Source organism: Dendropsophus ebraccatus, chromosome 11 (genome assembly GCF_027789765.1).
Source record: "Dendropsophus ebraccatus isolate aDenEbr1 chromosome 11, aDenEbr1.pat, whole genome shotgun sequence".
Taxonomy (NCBI): Eukaryota; Metazoa; Chordata; class Amphibia; order Anura; family Hylidae; genus Dendropsophus; species Dendropsophus ebraccatus.
Window position 1 is genome coordinate 7,238,427 of NC_091464.1, and position 21,780 is coordinate 7,260,206.

Here is a 21,780-nt window from a genome sequence, read left to right on the forward strand (position 1 = left end):
GATCCGATCAAAGTAGCAGCCATTGAAAAATGGGAACGACCTAACAACCTGAAGGCCTTACAAAGGTTTTAAGCTTCGCGAAATATTATAGGAAATTCAATAAGGGGTTTTCTATCATAGCCAAAGCTCTCACGGATTTAATCAAAAAGGGGGAGGATCTGGTCCACTGGTCCACAGAGGCTATCAAGGCATTCGACACACTTCGGCACAGTTTCTCAGAGGCTCCAGTACTGGCTCAGCCCGATTTCGAGCGCCCGTTTGTAGTAGAAGTGGATGTGTCCGAGGTGGGGGTAGGAGCAGTCTTGTCCGGTTGCGTACTTCTCAAGGAAATTCTCTCAAGCGGAACGCAATTACGATATTGGGAATAGAGAACTACTAGCCATTAAGATGGCATTTGATGAGTGGAGACATTTCTTAGAAGGTGCCAAACATAAAGTTACTGTGCTGACAGACCACAAGAATTTGGTTTATCTCGATACTGCTAAACGTCTTTCTCCACGTCAGGCCAGGTGGGCCTTATTCTTTACTAGGTTTAACTTTGAGATCACCTATCGACCTGGTTCTCGTAATATCAAGGCTGACGCTCTCTCCCGCAGCTTCGACCTCGAGGACACTCCGGAGAATATGGTCGATACGATCTTAAAACCCGGTGTTGTGGTGTGTGTCCTGCAACCAGACCTGGTGACTCTAGTCGCGGAGTCTCAGGATCTGGCCCACCATAACACTCCTGAGTCTGTCCTGTTTGTGCCGCCGAACCTTCACCTCCTATCGATGGATTTTATTACTGACTTAGCAGTGTCTAGGTCATTTGGGTGGTGGTGGATCGATTTTCTAAAATGTGTCACCTCATTCCACTGCGTAAACTCCCCAGTGCTCGCTTACTGGCCACACTGTTGGTCAATCATATTCCGCGCTTGCATGGGGTCCCGTTTGTTGCTAGATTTTGGAGAGAGTTTTGTGGTAAATTGGGTACCTCTTCTGCTTTCCACCCCCAGACGAATGGGCAGACTGAGAGGGTCATCCAGTCATTGGAACAATTTCTGAGGTGTTTCGTGTCTGATCCCCAGGACAAATGGCGGGATTTCCTTTCTCTAGCTGAATTTGCGATTAATTACCATGAGCAACGTTTTACTAAGATGTCGCCGTTCTTTTATAATTATGGGTTTAATCCCAGATACTCCTTGTTCACTTCGCCAAATCCGTGAACCCTTCAGCCGAAGCCATATTGTTGAAACTGTGCACAGTTTGGGCCCAAGCTCATCAGAGCTTGATTAAAGCCCAAGAGTCCTAACAAAAGTATGCTAACAAAAGACGCATATCTGGCCATCAATAAATAACAGGTGATAAGGTCTGGCTCTCTACTAGAAATCTTAAACTAAGAGTACAATCAGGGAAATTGGCGCCCAAGTATATTGGGCCATACACTATTGTGGAGGTCATTAACCCTGTTAGGCTTAAACTACCTACATCTTTGAAAATTCATTCTGTATTTCATAAGGCTCTGCTGAAAAAATATGTGCTGCCGGTGTCCCCATCGCCTCCCCCTGCTCCACTTGTCATTCAGGGCGAGTTGGAGTATCTGGGTACAGGGCTCATTACAGTATCTGATCCACTGGAGGGGCTTCGAACCAGAAGAACGTACATGGGTGGGCGGTCAGGGACATGCATGCTCCTCATTTGGTCGAGCGATTCCATGCACTGAACCAGTCTAAGCCTGGTCCACTGGATAAGGGTCCTGAGATGGGGTAATGTCAGGAACTTACCTCACCTGGGTCCAGCGGCCTCTGCTTCTGACTCTACTCCGCCTCAGGAGCGCGCCGTCGCTCCGCCCGCCGGAGCCGAGTGACGTCACGGAGACCTGATGGCATCCCTAGCAACCAGGGACTCCGCGGTCTCACGTGACTGTCAGACGGCCGGCCTGCACACAGCTGGTCTCACCATTATCGCGACATGTACATGCTTTTCAGCATTTTCAGCATCTACAGATATGGGGGATATGTCAAACTAGGTGAATGCAAGGGAAATTTAGACCAACAGTTACTCCTTGAAGAGACAAGATGGATATTTCACCTCTCCAGCCTAAACCCCAATGGTCTTGCTATGCCCTGGCCCCTAGGGGCCATTCCGCAGTATAGATAGTGCTAACAGGCAGGAACCGGGGCAGCTGTAGGATAATGTGGTCACGGTGTAGGCACGAGGGTAATACAGCTGGAAAGCGGGCCCCTGACCATGCGGGAATACTGGGCATGCGATTCTTCGTTGTCCTTAGTCAGGGCACCAACTATCACACCAATGCCAAGGTTCAGAAACAACGGTAGTTGTATATTTATTGTAACGGTGGTAACTAGTAGCAACAGTCTCTCCGGATGCAACCGGGAATAAGGCAAACTTGAATAAAGCAGAGTAATGGGTGATGCTGCAATAGGCTGTGAGAGTAGCGTGCTGAATGATGGGAGTAGTAGTGAGACTAAAGTTGAGATGCTGGGTGGAATGAGACTTGAATGAAATACTTGCTGTTGATGATTAGAGAAGATGATGATGAGAGGAACTGAAAAATGACTGAAGAACGGCACCCAGATGAGAATCTTGAGACTTGAGACAGGAACATAGCCAGTAGACTGGAGCAGCAGAGCACACGCAGGCCTCTCTCTTAGCAGGGAGAGAGGACAAACACACAACCTATCCCCTATGGGGTAGAACAGGAAGTCACATGGTAAACCCCAGCCAAAAGCTCGATTGGAGTTACCATGGAAGCAGGGCACAGTCACGTGACATCCAGCCATTGCATCATCACACCATTAGGCATACACAGAGAAATATACATGAGAAGTACCATACCTGAACATTGGGAGGCGACATAATACCATTAGGCACTGATACCTGAATATACATGCAATAAATGAATGAAATAGCAGACCTGAATACTGCAGGGGTGACACAATACACGCAGTTTGCAGTGGACCATAGCTTTCCAGAACAGAACTGGTTATAATAAAAGTGTGAGCATAAGAAGGGCTGTTCTGGGACACTGCATACCTCCCTACTAGAAATGAGCCGACCTCGGCGAACCACAAGTTGAAGTAGATGTGGCCTAATGAACATAGAGGACCAGGACAACAAGACAAGAGGAAGGAATGTTAGTGTGAGTGAATATGTAGATGTGTGTTTCCCACGCTCAAGGCACAGGTGATAAGAGAAAATATGAAGAAAAAGAAAACCCTAGTGGCAGGACTTTACCTAGGGGTGCCTAACGTACTCTGGTTACAGGTAGTTAGTGCGTGGACCATCTGACATGGAAGTCAGGACTACTTAACTGCTGGCGGGGGACCCTCAATATTCCAGTCAGTTTGACAGTAGGTTTCCAATGACAATGAGTTACCCTACTGGAAAGAAAACTGTGAAGACCTGTGTACTGCCTTGGGTGTCTGTGTGGAGTGTCTTGGACACCTGAAAGAGAAAGAATAAAATAACAAAAGCAAGCATACATCTGGGTACCCTCATACACACCACTCAATCATACCACACAAGCACTCCATAGGCCAAACACACGAAAAGGTATCCAAGGTGCAATATGTATGAATCAGTGTAAATGTTAAGTATGACTATGTGTAGCAACTACGGTGTGTAGGGACAAGACAGGGGTGAACAGACACTGGAAACAAAAGGAAGGGAAATACAGAAAACAACAAATACTGCGAGGTCTGGAGGAGGATAGGCTCACATAACTCTGAAGACATCTGAAGAAAACTGGCTCAAATAATCTTTCCAGCTGTAGATATAATAATACTATGCATGGAGAAAATAGAAGATTCTTCTGAAAAATACACTCTTTAGAAAATACACTTTCTCTGAGGCTATAGATATAAATATGTAGGCTGACTTCTTTACTCAGAGGAGGAGGAAACTGTCTGACTCTGACATGAAAATATACCCTGTGAGAAAATACTTTTTCAAAAGACACACTTTACTCTGAGACTAAATGACTTTTCTGCTTACTCAGAGGTAGGAAAATATATATATATATATATATATATATATATATATATATATATGACTCTGACAAGAAAATAGACTTTTGACTACTGAAGTGCAATACTGAAGTGCAATCATGAAATACAATAATAAACCTCTGACAATCACATAATCATGAAAAGTGCTTTAGGAAGAACTGTATAAATGTCTCTGTTAGGTAGAGTCTCTTTTGGCAATATAGAACATCGTCCATGTAAAGGCTCTGGGACAGGCACTAGAGAACAGTTTGAGTCAATGAGTGTCCATCAGCACATAGCTGGATGATAATAAGGAAACTTGGTCAGGAGGACCAGGCACGAACCTTGAACGTTGCATAGAACTTTTTAATCACACAGGAACAACAACAAAACAGGAACAGTTTAAAGACTTTGGTCTCTATAGCGGATTATTGTGAAGAGGCGGGAGGAACCTCATTAGGCCCCTTCTCCTTCCTCTGCTTCTTCTTCTCCCACGGATAATAGAAGCGTGAAGGACCCGGAGCAGAAGCATCGCTGGATGCAGTGGTGACCACAACGCTAGGGGTCACTGTGGTGATGGGGGAAATGATGGGAGCTACGTGGTATGTCACTGAGGTGGTCGAGCAGGCGGCTTTAGCCACAGCAGCAGGAGCAGTGGAGTGAGCAGTGGTAGTGGCTGAACCTGGGGCCTTGGAAGCAGCAGTGATAGAGCCCAGAGGTTTGAAATCCTGCCAATCTTCTTCCCAGTTCTCTGATGGAGTGGGTAGGAAAGGCCGTTGTATTGGATTTTTAGGCCTGGTAACTGCTGCAGCCCATGGACCTTTTGGGGACCCTATCAGGGTGTACTCAATGACCTCTCCAGGAGTAAGGTTGTTGAGGTAGGCTGGCTGGTAATCCCGCATCACTGCGCGTCTGTTGACCAGCACCAGCAGTCCAGTGTATGAGTCCATCACCAGACCATAGCCCCGCTGCTTGTCAAATTTTGTGACAGTCCCCCTTCTCCTCTCCAGAGGAACTGCACCTGGCCTGGGTCTTTCCAATTTGCAGATGAAGAGCCGCTCGGATGCGGCATTAGACTCCAGGTAGGGGGTATATGGATTACCCCAGAGTGGGGCGTAATCAGGATAGGGCACTGATGGTGGTGGTTCCGGCACTAGGCTGGCTTTGGCAGAGAAAGCATCACTGGCAGTAGTAGCTGCTGTGGACTGCCAGGCAATAGTGGAGGCTGCAGGCGCAGTAGTAGCCATAGCGGGTGCAGCTTTAGTGGCGGGTAGAGAGAGGGAGAGCGTCCGCTGTATATCTTCCAATAGCTGCATTACTTTGGGCTCCCGGCCGAATACCCATTGTGGAAGGGGCGGAGAATCACGCCCTGGAGGCCGCCATAGGCCCGGAGATATTGGGCCCTTAAGGAAAGTCTTACTCCCGGGATCAGGATCTGGAGGCACCGGTGAAGACTCGTCCAGAATCCGGTCATCCTCAGAGGAGAGCGATGGTCCGGTAGAGAAAGTATAGCGGGAGGAGCCGGAATGCTCGGGGCTGGAGGCACCGCTGAGTCCAGAAGAAGTCTCCTCACCTCTGTCAGGGGAGCTTGGAGTGGAGGCCCGGCTTTGATCCCCGTCTTCGGACCGGACGGATCCCCAGCTGCTGTCACTATCCGAGGGCAGCGGAGCCAGCAGGCATGCCGGATCGAACGCTGGCGAAGAGACAGGAGGCTCCGGTAGCACGAGTACAGCAGTAGCAAGGGTGCACTCCTTGCAGGACGCCATCTTGCTGCGCACTGGCGTGGTCTTGAGGACCTGGGAGGAGGCGGAGCGCAGAGGCTGAAATTCCGGCCCAGTAATCTGCCCGGCAACAGTGACGTCATCTGGCGCAGGCAGCCAATCAGGAGCAGTCAATGCAAAGTCTATGGGAAAAGTCCCGCACTTGGGCAGCATGGCGGTTAACCCCCTCCTCTCCGGGGTATGGCGCAGTTAGAAACTGAAGAGGACAGCGGCCATTTTGTGTACAGTCTAAGGCCCGAGGCACTTCAATTACACCCATGGTGATATGGCAAAGTCTCTTTGGGGTTGCGGCACACTTTTGGGAGCACACACTGCGATCGTTATCCTGTTTGTGACGCCAAATGCTATGCCCTGGCCCCTAGGGGCCACTCCGCAGTATAGATGGTGCTAACAGGCAGGAACCGGGGCAGCTGTAGGATAATGTGGTCACGGTGTAGGCATGAGGGTGTAACAGCTGGAAACCGGGCTCCTGACCATGCGGGAATACTGGGCATGCAATTCTTCGTTGTCCTTAGTCAGGGCACCAATTATCACACCAATGCCAAGGTTCTGAAACAACGGTAGTTGTATATTTATTGTAACGGTGGTAACTAGTAGCAACAGTCTCTCCGGATGCAACCGGGAATAAGGCAAACTTGAATAAAGCAGAGTAATGGGTGATGCTGCAATAGGCTGTGAGAGTAGCGTGCTGAATGATGGGAGTAGTAGTGAGACTTAAGTTGAGATACTGGGTGGAATGAGACTTGAATGAAATACTTGCTGTTGATGATTAGAGAAGATGATGATGAGAGGAACTGAAGAATGACTGAAGAACGGCACCCAGATGAGAATCTTAAAACTTGAGACAGGAACACAGCCAGTGGACTGGAGCAGCAGAGCACACGCAGGCCTCTCTCTTAGCAGGGAGAGAGGACAAACACACAACCTATCCCCTATGGGGCAGGAGATAGACTGAGGTAGAACAGGAAGTCACATGGTAAACCCCAGCCAAAAGCTCGATTGGAGTTACCATGGAAGCAGGGCACAGTCACGTGACATCCAGCCATTGCATCATCACACCATTAGGCATACACAGAGAAATATACATGAGAAGTACCATACTTGAACACTGGGAGGCGACATAATACCATTAGGCACTGATACCTGAATATACATGCAATAAATGAATGAAATAGCAGACCTGAATACTGCAGGGGTGACACAATACACGCAGTTTGCAGTGGACCATAGCTTTCCAGAACAGAACTGGTTATAATAAAAGTGTGAGCATAAGAAGGGCTGTTCTGGGACACTGCAGTCTCAATGAGGGATTCTCATACGCTGCTTTCTTGTAAACCTTTTTATTTTGTCTGTCTGAATATTGAGTATTTACTTTAAGTGACCATGAGAATTCTTTTCCTTTGGTTCTGGTTTTAAAGCCGATTGTCAAATGTCCATTATATTAATTGGACTAATATAGGGTTGGGTGATCAAAGTTGTGTCAACACATATTTCTTAGGATCTTGCCACATTTGGTTACTGGTAGATATATGACTATAATAAAGATAATCTGGTCTCAAATGTGAGCACATTTTGTGTGCTAAAACTTCCCAGTTGGCAAATAACGCATATGTTTTATCTTTTATATACTTACCTATTCACCCTGCCCTCTGGTTGTCCAAGGTCCAGGGTGAAGCTACAATTATCAAGAGATATTCTTTTGTTCATTTATATGACATTGAGATATTTCTTTGTTCAGTTATATTACATTGAGTGTACCTTTCCCTCCCCAAAAGTGTATTGATACAGGAGAGGATTGTATGTGTATTGGTCTTCCAGACACTTTACATTTATATTTACTTTCCATCATATCTATAGCTCATGACTATCCGGCATTTTTACTGAACATAATGAAATCTACCTGTTCGAGGGTGGTCAGGTTATATGTAGTAGCAAATTATGCATTAGCTAATTAAGTTAGGGCACTGTTTAGGTTAGTTATTAGTATTATATATAATCTTTCATATATATTCTTACCTTTAACTACTCTCATAATAGGCTATAGTTTATGGACCAACTCCTTGTAAATCTATGCAGACTAGTTGATTATTATGCCAGTACGCTAGCACAAGCTTTCAATTTATAAAATCGCACGCCTTCGCCAGCAATGAAATCAGTGCACGGGCGCATTCTGTGGTACTACAGTTTTTTCTAAGTCTACGCGCATGTGCGAATGCGGCTCGAGGCACATACATCACGGTGAGCACGACGACTGGGCACAGTTGTGACTAACGATCGCTGAACCTCATTGGCGCATGGTGTTCTTGATCTCTATAGGCTAGCTGATTAGATGCCAGTGACGTTTTACATCACATGTGATTTGGTCATCGTGATGTGTCATCAGAGTGGTCCGTCTGTTTTGTTTGCAGGTGTTACAGTGTTTTTTTGTACTATCATTGGCTGTCATAGCTTACCTGCCCCTTATGATATCACTAACAGAGCATATAAAAAGTCAAACCACACCAGGGGTCACCGCCATCTGCCCCACACCTGAAGATGCCCCGTTTAGGGGTAAAACTAGTTTTGGTGGCGGTGTGTTAGTTTATAATTGGCTATATCCACATTTCTAATTTACCTAGTAGTCTGCAGCTACGAAGGATTATCAGTGGCTGGTGGACATTAGTTATTCAGTATCAGAGGATTGTGGAATAGTGTTTTTAACAAGTTCACGGTTCTCCACTATTCATTTTATTATATATACGTGTAAATTAAAAGTTACGTATTTTATATAGTTTCTCAGTGGTAATTCAGGGCCCTTTGGCTATTGGCCCTATGTGCCAGTGTGTGACAAATATGCACTGCAAACAATACAAAATAAAATAGCCTAAATAGCTGCCATCTTTGACTTCTCCCTAATACATTATTGGGTTGCCCATGTGAAGTGAGGTGTAGCTCCATCCATTCCTGCCAAGGGATCAACAGTAATTTCATAGGACCACCCAAGCCATGTGCTTTATGTATGTATTTAGATGCTGTGTGTATGCACTGGACTCTCAGATTTGAGATATAACCAAACAGTTTATCGCTGGCCTTCTTCTCTGAACAAGACTTACCGCCGTCGTCAGGGCAAGGATTACACATCCTTTACATATCAGGAAACTCCCATAACAAATCCTGACGGACACGGCTGAGCACAGGGGCCTGCGGATGATCGCCGGGTGGGTGGTTGGGGCACGATGTGAGGGAGCTCAGGTGAGCTCAGGGGAAGAGGGGGGCAGACAGTGCTGGTGACCTTGGGGGACGGAGACAGTCAACAGCAGCTAACACGGTCACAGGAAGAGACGGAGGACACGTGATCCCGACACGGAGGGTGGGGGCCAGGAGCAGGGAGTGGTGTCGGGTTGGACTGAGATTTGATGATTTCGTGAGTTTGGTGGGAGTGAATGCATCTAGATAACAGCAAAACTGTGTATGCATAATAAATTCATATTGGAAAAATGGAAAGCTATGGGTGGGCAACATATTAATGCAAAAATTATTTTGAGGGGAATACCCCTTTAATGGATTGGCGCTGGCATGGGGAATTGCCTTCTGGTTCCTGTGCTCGGCACCAGTCTTCTCCCAAGTACCAGTCAGCCCCCATTGTGGCGATATCTTGTCCTTCCTGTGACACGGCTCCATTGATTGTAATGGAGCCGCGTCACAGACGGGAGGGGGTTTCGTTACACTGGAGGCCGGCGGGCCGGTGATCAGAAAAAGACCGGTGCTGGGCACAGAAATCAGGAAGCAATTAAAAAAAACAACCTCTCCACCAGCATCCCCATGCTGGCGTCAATCCATTAAGGTAAAACAAACCCAGCGATGTACCTGATGGTACATTCGCTTTAAGACATTCCTAATGGTTTCCTGAAGGTAAATTCTAGTTACTGTCAAAAAATACTGATGGTTTCCTGAAGCCTCCTGATCAGGATTAACATTAACTTGTGAAGGGACTAGTAATCGCTAGGAATCCCATCTGTGGGGCCCCAGCAGTCATACACTTCTCACCTCTGAATAGATGTTAAACATTGTAAAAAAAAAAAAAAAAAAAAAGCTCTGATAATGAACCACTAAACAGTTCCTTCTTATTTTACTCAAATGTGTTCATTTTGTCTTACTAGGTATCCAGCCTAAAAAACGCTCTGGATAAAAGGCCTACAAGTAAGAAAGGTTACATATTGGGAGCCAGGACAGCGCCACGCTTTCATAAAGACAACCAGGTAAATAGCTCAGTCTGTACAGAGTTGTCGACCACACTGACCAAAAAGCATTACTTCAGATTACAGCTAAAAATATGGCGGACAAAGAAACAGGTTATAATCTAGCAAACAGGGCTGTAGGTAGGAGTAGGTAGGTAGGAGAACTTTGTATGTAAGCTTGTTTCTAAGTGTTGATTTTTATTTTTTATTTTTTTTAGACAAAAGCAAGAAATGAATTTTAAGAAATGTCATGTGTGCCTGTCTGTATTTGCTTTGTTAATGGATGTGTGATTAAAAACACGAAGAGCAGCAGCCTAGTAGTACCAGGGTGGGAAGGCAAATTTATTTTGGCCCTTCCCAGCCTAATAATACCCGCCTGCCACCGTCCAGTCCAGGAGTGGCAATTTTGATGCTCTGAGCTACTGGTACCCGGCTTTTCCCAGTATCCCTCGTGCGGTGGGTACTGGGGTAATGATGGGGGGGGTAGTGTTAGCCATTTTATACCGGCTAACACTAGGCCCCCAACTTAGTAATGGATGACGTCTATCAGACTACTACCACTACTGAGCCTGTAATTAAAAAAAAATAACATACAAAACGATAGATAACAAAAGTATTTTATTAAAAAAAAAAAAAATACCCCCCACATCCCTCTTTGACCATTTTATTAAAAAAAAAAAAAAAAAGAGAGACTTCCGGTCGCTGGTAAGGAGAGCTCCATCCCAAGACCCCACACCGGAGGTTCCCCCGTGCTTCAATAGTCAACTAAAAGGGCTCTGAGCTGGCACATCAGTCCCCCGTCACTCAGCTGCCCGATGGACAAGTTTCTACACGGGTGCGGGAAGCAAGATGACACAGGTGAGGAGGTGAGCAGACAGAAGCAGACACAGCAATGCTCCCAACACATTGAACCGCTACTATTGCAGTCCTCCCTCATTCATCCTCCTCACCTTTTCTTCGACCAGCTCCCTTCCTCACAACAACCTTCATCACCATTACAGGCGTCACAAGCCTCAGACTGTGGGGATGAGGAGCTTATTTCAGGCCTACAGCTTTCATGCAAATCCCTGGCCATCACAGTGGCGAAAATCTTAGCCCCTGACCTTGAGGCGTCTGTTGAATCTACTATTGCAAACACTTTATCTCGTATACAGGCTGAGGTCCTGAGCCACTCAGCACAACTTGGGACTTTAGAACAAAGGGTGTCGCTTCTAGAGGAGGAGCTAATGGAAACTAGATCCCAGGTACACCTCCTGGAACAACAAAATGAGGTACTGCTGGAAAATACAGACGACCTAGAAAACAGGTCCAGGCGCAACAACTTAAGGATTATCGGTTTACCTGAGAGTATTGCACACAACCAACTTCACCAACTGTCCTTAGTAGACTTGCCTCAGGCGCTTGGTCTTAACATGCAGTGTGCAGTGGAAAGAGCCCATCGTGTAGGGCCCCCTCTGTTTGCTTCTCCTACAAAAGATAAAAAACGCAAATCTCACAGACCTAGGCAGTTGATTGTAAAATATGTCAATTATATGGACAAAACTGCTCTACTACAATCTTTTAGAAAATCTCTCTCGGAGGCCAACTTTGGGGTCATAAAATTCTGCTAGGAAATTTTTAGAGGGCATATCCCTCTCCAAGTTGTCAGAGGATGACTTTTTATCCTTAAATGCCCCGGTGACGGAGGTGGAGATTGCCGGACGGCTATTCTGGGGAGTTCTTTAAGAGCCTCCAAGAAGAGATATCCCCCACCCTGAAATCAGTATATGACCATATACTTTCTGGTTATCCAGTGATGGCTTCTAGTAATGTCGAGCACATTAAAGTGTTGCACAAGCTAGGCAAGGACTCGACCCAACCGAGCTCGTACAAACTTATATCTCTTATTAATATAGACTTTTGCAGACTGTTTGGCTCTTATAATTCTACAGTTAATAGCCACACTTCAAGTGCAACCAAAAGCTGCAATCTGCATTTAGTATCTTTTTGTGGCAGAATAAAAGGCCACATCGCATATCTGAAACTCTGTCTTACTAAGGAAAATGGGGGACTACAACTCCCCCATATCCATTTTTACAACCTAGCAGAAAGCCTTAGGCATGTTAGGGACTGGTTGTGGCAATCTTCACACTTCTCCAACTTCTTACTGGAGCAGCAATTGGCCCATCCCTGGCAACTGGGAGCACTTCTACACACAAAATATAAGGATATTCCTCTGACGTTCATCTGTCCTAATCATGGACATGATAGCCACTTGGAAGGCAACCTGTAAGTTTTCTAAACTGCCTTTTTGTATCTCTAAATTCTTACCCTTGTGGCACACCCCCTCCTTCCCCCTGGGATACGAGAATAAACTTTTCAAGGTGTGGAAAACTTTTAATATAAAAGTAGTTGGGGATCTATTGGATATAGAAACAAGTACTGTGATGTCTTGGACCAAATCCGCCAAAAATACTCTCTCCCACCCTCACACTTTCTCCAATTCTCCCAGCTACAAGCATTTTGCTGCTCCATGGCGCAGGGCTTTGCGGCAGTGGAAAAACCCAGAAAGTTTAATTTATTAATGAGCAGCGGTGACAGCCCAGAGTCTCTTTCACTTATTTATCGCCTCCTCCAATCTTTTTCTTTAGCTAACACGGCCTCACAGGCCTTCCATCACTGGCAAACTGATATCCCGGAAGACAATCTGCGTGAAAATCTGTTGAAGGGACTCTCGACTGTCAGAGCATCGATAGTGGACGAGAGGTGGAGGGAAATGCATTTACGCCTACTTCCCAGGCTACTCTAGCATTTAAAGGACACCTGTCACCCCCCGTGCCGGGGTGACAGGCTCCCGACCCCCTGTTAGACCCCCCTATACTTACGTGATCCCGCCTGGTCCCGCTTCCTGAGCCGGCCGGGTCCCGGAGATATCAGCTCCCGAAGCCCGACGCGCGCGCTGACAGCAGAGTCAGACGCCCATAGAGAATGAATGGGGAGTCCGATGCTCCGTCATTCTCTATGGGCATCGGACTCATCCCTGAGCACGCGCGCCGGGCTTCAGGAGCTGATATCTCCGGGACCCGGCCGGCTCAGGAAGCGGGACCCGGCGGAATCGCGTAAGTATAGGGGGGTCTAACAGGGGGTCGGGAGCCTGTCACCCCGGCACGGGGGGTGAAAGGTCCTCTTTAATCTTTCCGACGCTAATGCACCCGCCCACTATCTCCGTAGTTGCCCTAAATGCTCACTGCCCTGGGTGAATTTATTTCATAGCATGTGGGATTGTCCTGACTTACACCGATTCTGGATGGATGTCATTTCATTCATTAAAGACATATCCAGTTAGACAGGCAACCATTAGGATGCCTTTTTCACTATATTCCTACTGATAAGGAAGATGCCTCTTCAAGCATTTACAGAGCCAAAGGCTTGCACATTGCCTTATTGGCGGCCAAAAAATGCATTTTAAGACATTGGCTCAAGGACTCGGTTCCCAGCATTACCAAAGTTAGAGAAACTATTTCTCATTTATTGATCCTAAACAGACTGGAGGCACTGCGCTCTAAAGAGCGTTCCTCTAAACTTTTCTTTCACAAGTGGAGAAAGTACATATCCAAAATTCTGCCTGATGATAAAAGGATATCTATCATGAAACAGTGCTTTTATGGCTTTCTTTCCAAGTTAAAAAAAAAAAAAAAAAAAAAAAAAAAAAAAAAAAGAGAAAAAGATATCATATAAGGCAAGCATGTATGTTCCAGGAGATGTATAACGTTCCTATTTGTTTTCTCTTATGTAACTCTCTTTGGACATGCTGTTCACTGTTTCTAAAAACCTTTTTATGTTCTTCTTCTTTGTATTTAATTTCATGCTTAATAATATCCTTAAAAATGTTTGCAAAAAAAACCCTCCTGTCATCGATGTAGTCCACAGTCTGCCCCACAGGGGGACTGGCATTTTTCTCACAGAAAGCGTCACTAAAGGAAAGCCATATGCATAGGCCTCAAAACCCCAGAGAGGAGAGAAAAACAACACCACAAAAAAAAAAAAACACCATAGGGGAGATTTATCAAACATGGTGTAAAGTGAAACTGGCTCAGTTGCCCCTAGCAACCAATCAGATTCCACCTTTCATTTTCCAAAGAGTCTGTTATGGTCAGTATGGCAAAGGCAGTCTGACAAGACACGGACAGTGAGCCCTGAGCTGACCCCACCCACTGACCCTGCCTAATTGCCACGGACGGCCCTAAACGGCCCGGACAACCACGGAGTCGGTCCCTACACTAAATAGGTGCGACACACAGAGCACGGACAGACAAACAAAACACAATAAGAGGTGTCAGACAAACCAGGTCAGCAACAGTCGAGCGGCGAAGTACAAAAACAGCAAACAGGAGAATAGTCGAGGTCAGATGCAGAAGGTCCAGAATACAGAGATCAGAGGAACTAAACAGGGAGCTGAGCAGGCGATCGAACTCTAATAGTCAGCAGGGAAGGGAGAAACTTGCTGCTTTTTATCTGGGATCAGAGACTAAGTCCAGCAGATGATTGGACCAGCCCTGATCCCAGCAGCAAGTTCAGCTGAGAAGATCAAGCAGAGCAGTAACCCCTGCACTGCCAGGAGTCTGCCAGGAAAAGCGGGTGTGGCTGTCAAATACAACATAATTCAGACAGAGTAAAAAAACACAGACAAACTCAGCGCTTCCTCGACCGCCCAGCATGGACCGAGGAGCGCAAAGTCATATTCCTAACAGTACCCCCCCTCTTATGAGGGGCCACCAGACCCTCACTCAAAGGACCAGGCTTAGAGGGGTTACGGGTATGAAACTGCCGGATAAGGCGTGAGGCATGTATGTCCTTACTGGCAACCCAAGTATTTTCCTCGGGACCGAATCCTTTCCACTGGACAAGATATTGGACAGAATTTTGAACTTGGCGAGAGTCCAAAATCTTGTCCACTTCAAACTCCAGCTCACCTTGGATGACCAGAGGAGCAGGGAGGACTGCTGGAAGCACAGGAACTATATAATTTTTTAACAATGATTTATGAAAGACATTGTGAATCCTCATATTATTGGGTAACTGTAGGCGGAAGGACACAGGATTAATGATTTCTGTAATCAGATAAGGACCAATGTATTTGGGTGCTAATTTCCCAGAAGGGACTCTGAGCTTAAGATTTCTCGTGGAGAGCCACACCTTGTCCCCTACCTGATATTCATGGCCAGATATACGTCTTTTATTAGCTTGTATGCTAGATGACCTCTGGGCCTTAGTCAGGCTCTCAAGAGCCTGGGCCCAGACTGTGCACAGTCTTTGATAGATAACTTCAGCTGAAGGATTTACAGACTCTGGAGAGTGAGCTGACGAATACCTGGGATTATATCCATAATTGCAAAAGAAAGGCGACATTTTGGTAGACTGACTCTCTCTATTATTAAGCGCGAACTCTGCTAGAGGCAAATATTTTTTCCATTTATCCTGAGAACACGATACAAAACATCTAAGAAATTGTTCTAAAGATTGGTTTACCCTCTCAGTTTGCCCATTAGACTGGGGGTGAAAGGCAGACGAAAAGGACAACGAAATCCCCAAACGACCACATAGTTCTCTCCAGAATTTGGAGACAAACTGAACTCCCCTGTCAGAGACAATATTTTCAGGAACCCCATGTAACCTTAGGATATGGTTTATGAACAGCATGGCCAAGGTACAAGCATTGGGGAGTTTTTTCAACGGAATAAGGTGGCACATTTTGGAGAATCTGTCCACCACCACCAAGATCACTGTTTTCCCTTTGGACAATGGCAAATCTGTGATGAAGTCCATAGCGAGGTGGGTCCAAGGTCTCCTAGGTATAGGAAGAGGGTAGAGGAGGCCCTCTGGTAACCTACGAGGGACCTTGGACCTAGCACAGACCTCACAAGCCTCAACAAATAATTTTACATCTTGGGACCAAGATGGCCACCAATATTGCCTTGAGAGGAGATACTTGGTACCAGCAATTCCCGGGTGACCAGCCAGAACAGAACAATGAGTTTCCTCCAAGACTCTAAGCCGGAGATTGGGGGGTACAAAGAGTTTTCCCTCCGGAGTATTTTCAGGGGCAAGGGACTGAGACTCTACCACCTGAGTGGCAAGATCAGGTTGAAGGATGGCAAGGACCACCCCAGGCGCAAGTATATTTTCTGGTTCACCTTTGAGGACATTACTGGCATCAAAACTCCGCGATAGGGCATCAGCTTTGACATTTTTAGAACCTGGACGATAGGTTATCTCAAAATCGAAACGAGTAAAGAACAATGCCCACCTCGCCTGACGAGGGGTTAGGCGTTTGGCCTTGTCAAGGTACAATAAGTTTTTGTGGTCAGTTAGTACCCTGACCTTGTGTTTAGCTCCTTCAAGGAAATGCCTCCATTCGTCGAATGCCCACTTGATGGCAAGCAATTCCCTGTTACCAATATCATAATTTCCTTCTGCTGGAGAAAATTTCCTGGAGAAGTAAGCTATTGGTCGGAGGTTGGTGAGACTCTCAGGGCCCTGAGAAAGAACCGCACCAACTCCCACCTCTGAAGCATCAACTTCAATAACAAAAGGTTGCTCCAGATCTGGCTGGATTAGCACTGGTGCCTTAGAGAAACATCTTTTTAACTGTCCAAATGCCTCTATTGCCTCGGGAGTCCAGTTATCTAGGTCAGCCCCTTTTCTGGTCAGGTCAGTAAGGGGTTTAGCAATTATGGAAAATCCCTTAATAAATTTTCTATAATAGTTGGCAAATCCCAAGAATCTTTGCAAGGCCTTGAGGTTAGTGGGACGTTCCCATTTCTCAATGGCTGCCACTTTGACAGGATCCATACTAAATGAGTTGGGAGAAATTATATACCCCAGAAAAGAGACCTTCTGGATTCCGAATTGGCATTTGGACAGTTTGGCAAACAAGTTATTACTTCTAAGCAAATGCATAACAGTGCGAACATGGTTTACGTGGGAAGACCAATCCGGCGAAAAAATTAGGATATCATCCAAATACACCACCAAGAATTTGCCCAGATGTTCCCTGAATATGTCATTCACAAAATGCTGGAACACTGCAGGGGCATTACTCAGACCAAATGGCATCACCCGATACTCAAAATGTCCCTCAGGGGTATTGAAGGCGGTCTTCCACTCATCCCCCTCTCTTATTCTGATCAGATTGTAGGCCCCACGAAGATCTATTTTGGAGAACCACTGAGCACCCACAATCTGATTAAAGAGATCTGGAATAAGGGGAAGGGGGTGCTGGTTTTTGATAGTGATCTTATTTAGTTCTCGGTAGTCAATACACGGTCTAAGACCACCATCCTTTTTACCAACAAAAAAGAACCCTGCACCCATGGGAGAGCTGGAGGGACGGATGTGACCTTTGCGGAGACTTTCCTGAATGTATTCTCGCATAGCCTCCCTCTCAGGCCTAGACAAATTAAAAATTCTACCTTTAGGGTATTTAGTACCAGGGATCAAATCAATGGAGCAATCATATGGCCTATGAGGTGGCAACACATCAACAGCCTTCTCATCAAATACATCTGAGAAATCAGAAATAAACTCCGGGATCTCCCCCTCCTTGGGGAAGACATCTGCGGCATTCAGCGAAATACAATGAGGAGAGCACTCAGATCCCCATTTTACCAATTCACGAGTGGACCAATCAAAAACAGGATTATGTTTACTCAACCAAGGTAAACCCAGAATAACATCAGTAGATAAATTGTCCATGATTAAAAAGTCAAGCATTTCTTGGTGAATCGACCCAACCTGCACCTCCATAGATGGAGTGACATAGCAGACTCTACCCCGGGCCAAAGGGGCAGAATCTGCACCAGTGATGGTTAACGGATTATTGAGCAAAAGCGGACATGCCTCTAAACGTGACCAAAAACCGGAGCTAATGAAATTGGCGGAGGCCCCAGAATCCACATGAGCAAAACCCGAGACCAATTTGTCCCCCAAACAAAGTGAGATAGGTACCAATAATTTATTTTTATGTTCAAGGGATACCTGTGCGCCTGAATGACCCCCTCGATGGTCACTCAGGCGCTGGAGTCTTTCAGCTGGCTGGTCACGTCTAGCAGGACAGGACCTCACACGATGACCGAGTTTACCACAGTATAGGCAGAGGTTGTGTTGCAGGCGGAAGGCTCGTCGGGTCTTGGCATCTGAGGCTCCAAGCTGCATGGGTTCTTCTTGTGACAGAGGAACAAAAGGAGGAGGCTGAGAAACAGAGTCAATGACAGGAAGAGAACTAGAAGACTCAGAAGTTCCTTTCTCCCTATGTCTGTCTCTGAGTCGCCTGTCAACCCTAATCGCCAAAGTCATTGTTTCTTCTAAGGTGTCGGGGGTAGGGTATACCACTAATAGGTCTTTAAGCTGGTCCGACAACCCCATCCGGAACTGGCACCGCAGTGCGGGGTCATTCCAGCCAGATGACACACACCACTGTCTGAATTCCGCACAGTACTCCTCCACCGGTCTCTTTCCCTGTTTCATGGAAGTCAGTTGGCGTTCAGCTTCAGCTACTAAGTCGGGATCGTCATACAGGAGTCCTAGGGCAGCAAAAAATTGATCCACAGAGGTCAACTCCATGGATCCAGGGGGTAATGAAAAAGCCCACTCCTGAGGAGGACCCTGCAAGAGGGACATAATAATGCCCACCCTTTGGTCCTCATCTCCAGAGGAGCAGGGGCACAAACGAAAAAACAACTTGCACCCCTCTCTAAATGTTCGGAAATGCTTCCTGTCTCCCTTAAACTTTTCAGGGAGCTGCACAGGAGGTTCCGGAAATAGAGGGGTGGTCATGGTCACCTGTCGGGGTGCAGTCTCTTGTTCCTGGACGCGCTCAGCAAGGTTCTGAACCAGCGTGTTCAGACCTTGCATCTGGTTCACCAGAGTCTTCATGGCGTCCATAATGCTAGGTTACCCCAACAAATATTTTAGGCTGACTATTCTGTTATGGTCAGTATGGCAAAGGCAGTCTGACAAGACACGGACAGTGAGCCCTGAGCTGACCCCACCCACTGACCCTGCCTAATTGCCACGGACGGCCCTAAACGGCCCGGACAACCACGGAGTCGGTCCCTACACTAAATAGGTGCGACACACAGAGCACGGACAGACAAACAAAACACAATAAGAGGTGTCAGACAAACCAGGTCAGCAACAGTCGAGCGGCGAAGTACAAAAACAGCAAACAGGAGAATAGTCGAGGTCAGATGCAGAAGGTCCAGAATACAGAGATCAGAGGAACTAAACAGGGAGCTGAGCAGGCGAGTGAACTCTAATAGTCAGCAGGGAAGGGAGAAACTTGCTGCTTTTTATCTGGGATCAGAGACTAAGTCCAGCAGATGATTGGACCAGCCCTGATCCCAGCAGCAAGTTCAGCTGAGAAGATCAAGCAGAGCAGTAACCCCTGCACTGCCAGGAGTCTGCCAGGAAAAGCGGGTGTGGCTGTCAAATACAACATAATTCAGACAGAGTAAAAAAACACAGACAAACTCAGCGCTTCCTCGACCGCCCAGCATGGACCGAGGAGCGCAAAGTCATATTCCTAACAGAGTCTGTGAGGAATGAAAGGTGGAATCTGATTGGTTGCTAGGGGCAACTGAGCCAGTTTCACTTTATACCATATTTGATAAATCTCCCCCAATGTGTGTAAGACAACCTATAAACATTTTTTGTTTTTGTTTTTGCAAAAAAAAATAAAAGCCAAAAAAAAACGCCATGGCATTTTTATTGGCATTTAAAAAAAAAAAAGATGCAGTATGAAGCCAGCCATACTCATTTATATTCTTAGGGTCTGTTCACACGTACAGACTCGCAGCTGAAATCTCGCTGCGAGTTTTGCAGCAAGATCAGATACGAGTCAAGGTCCTGGCAGGTCCCAGTACTACATACAGCTGTCTGAAAGACCGCTGCGAGTATGTAATGCAGCCGCCCCCTTAACCCCTTCCGCTGCTCCGCTATCTGTATATACATTACCTCTCCTTGCTGCACAGGATCCCGGCGTCCTGCTCTCCTGCCCAGCCAATCAGTGTGTTGCCCAGCCACAGCCACTGATTGGCTGGGCGGGAGAGCAGGACGCCGGGACCCATGCAGGAGAGAGGTAATGTATATACAGACAGCGGAGCAGGGTTAAGGGGGCGGCTGCATTACATACTCGCAGCGGTCTTTCAGACAACTGTGAGTATGTAGTACTGGGACCTGCCAGGACCTTGACTCGTAGCTGATCTCGCTGCAAAACTCGCAGCGAGATTTCAGCTGTGAGTCTGTACATGTGAACAGGTCCTTAGTAAAAATCTTATTTTTTAGATGAAGACACCTAGTCCTGCAGAATATCAGCAATTCTGGTCCAGAGAGCACGCATTCTCACCAAGCTTTGCCCCCTTTAACATCAAAGCTATAAGATTTCCAGATAAGAAGACAGATGTTGTCTTAAACCCTAGGTAATGTCTGTATTACTTTCTGTTTAATATACTTGTTGTTGTCTTATTTTTGTCATTTGTATAAACTGTCATTGGAGAGAAGAGAGTATGGTAGAAGGGTGGGGAAGGAGAGCTTGATGGATTCTCTGTACACCAGGCTGGTAAAAGAATATGACTCTGACTATAAAGCAATAGATGGGTGATTACTTTGTTCTCTCCCTAAGTACCAAGGGGTGAGTTGAAAATGAATCTTAAATTGCATCTTAAAGGGGTACTTTAACAAAAAAAATTCTTTCAAATCCACTGGTGTCATAACATGCCAGAGATTTGTAATTTCTGTCTATTAAAACATCTACAGTCTTCCAGTACTTATCAGTATGCTGCTGTATGTCCTGCAGGCAGTGGTATAATTTTTTAAGTTTGACACAGTGCTCTCTGCTGCCACCTCTATCCATGTCAGGAACTGTCATGAGCAGTAGCACATCCTCATAGAAAACCTCTCCTGCTCTAGAGACTGGAAAGAATACACTACTTCCTGCTGGACATACAGCAGCTGATAAGTACAGGAAGACTTAAGATTTTTATAGAAGTAAATTACAATTCTCTGGCACTTTCTGGCTCCAGTTAATCTGAAAGTTTTTGCTGAAGTACCCCAGAGCAGACCAATGTTTCTATCTTTGCAGATGACACCAAGCTTTGTAGTACAGTACAGTCTATGGAGGATGTGCAGATGTTACAGGATGACTTAGACACACTGAGTGTTTGGGCATCCACTTGGCAAATGAGGTTCAATGTGGATAAATGTTATGCACCTGGGTACTAATAACCCGCATGCATCATATGTCCTGGGGGGAGTTACTCTGGGAGAGTCGCTGATGGAGAAGGATCTGGGTGTACTTGTAGATAATAGACTACAGAACAGCACACAATGTCAGTCAGCTGCTTCTAAGGCCAGCAGGATATTGTCATGCATTAAAACAGGCATGGACTCATGGGAAAGGGATATAATATTACCGCACTATAAAGCTTTGGTGCGGCCCCATCTGGAGTATGCTGTCCAGTTTTGGAACCCGATTCATAAAAAGGATGTTCTAGAGCTGGAGAGGGTACAAAGACGGGCAACTAAACTAATAAGGGGAATGGAGCATCTTAGTTATGAGGAGAGATTAAAAGAATTACATTTGTTTAGTCTGGAGAAGAGACGTTTAAGGGGAGAGATTAATTTATTTAAATATATAAATGGCCCCTACAAGAAATATGGGGAAAAGATGTTCCAGGTTAAACCCCCTCAAACGACAAGGGGGCACTGCCTCCGCCTGGAGAGACAAGAGGGCACTGCCTCCGCCTGGAGAGACAA

General features: G+C 46.2%; 1 protein-coding gene across 1 annotated transcript in view; it reads left to right on the forward strand.

Moving 5' to 3' along the window:
* CIMAP3 (ciliary microtubule associated protein 3) overlaps positions 1-21,780 on the forward strand; it is a 72,187-nt gene that overhangs the window by 24,757 nt on the left and 25,650 nt on the right. The window contains exons 3-4 of the mRNA XM_069945380.1: positions 9,910-10,008; positions 20,311-20,444. Of these exons, the coding sequence (XP_069801481.1) occupies positions 9,910-10,008; positions 20,311-20,444 (233 nt within the window). The remainder of the gene's footprint in view (positions 1-9,909; positions 10,009-20,310; positions 20,445-21,780) is intronic.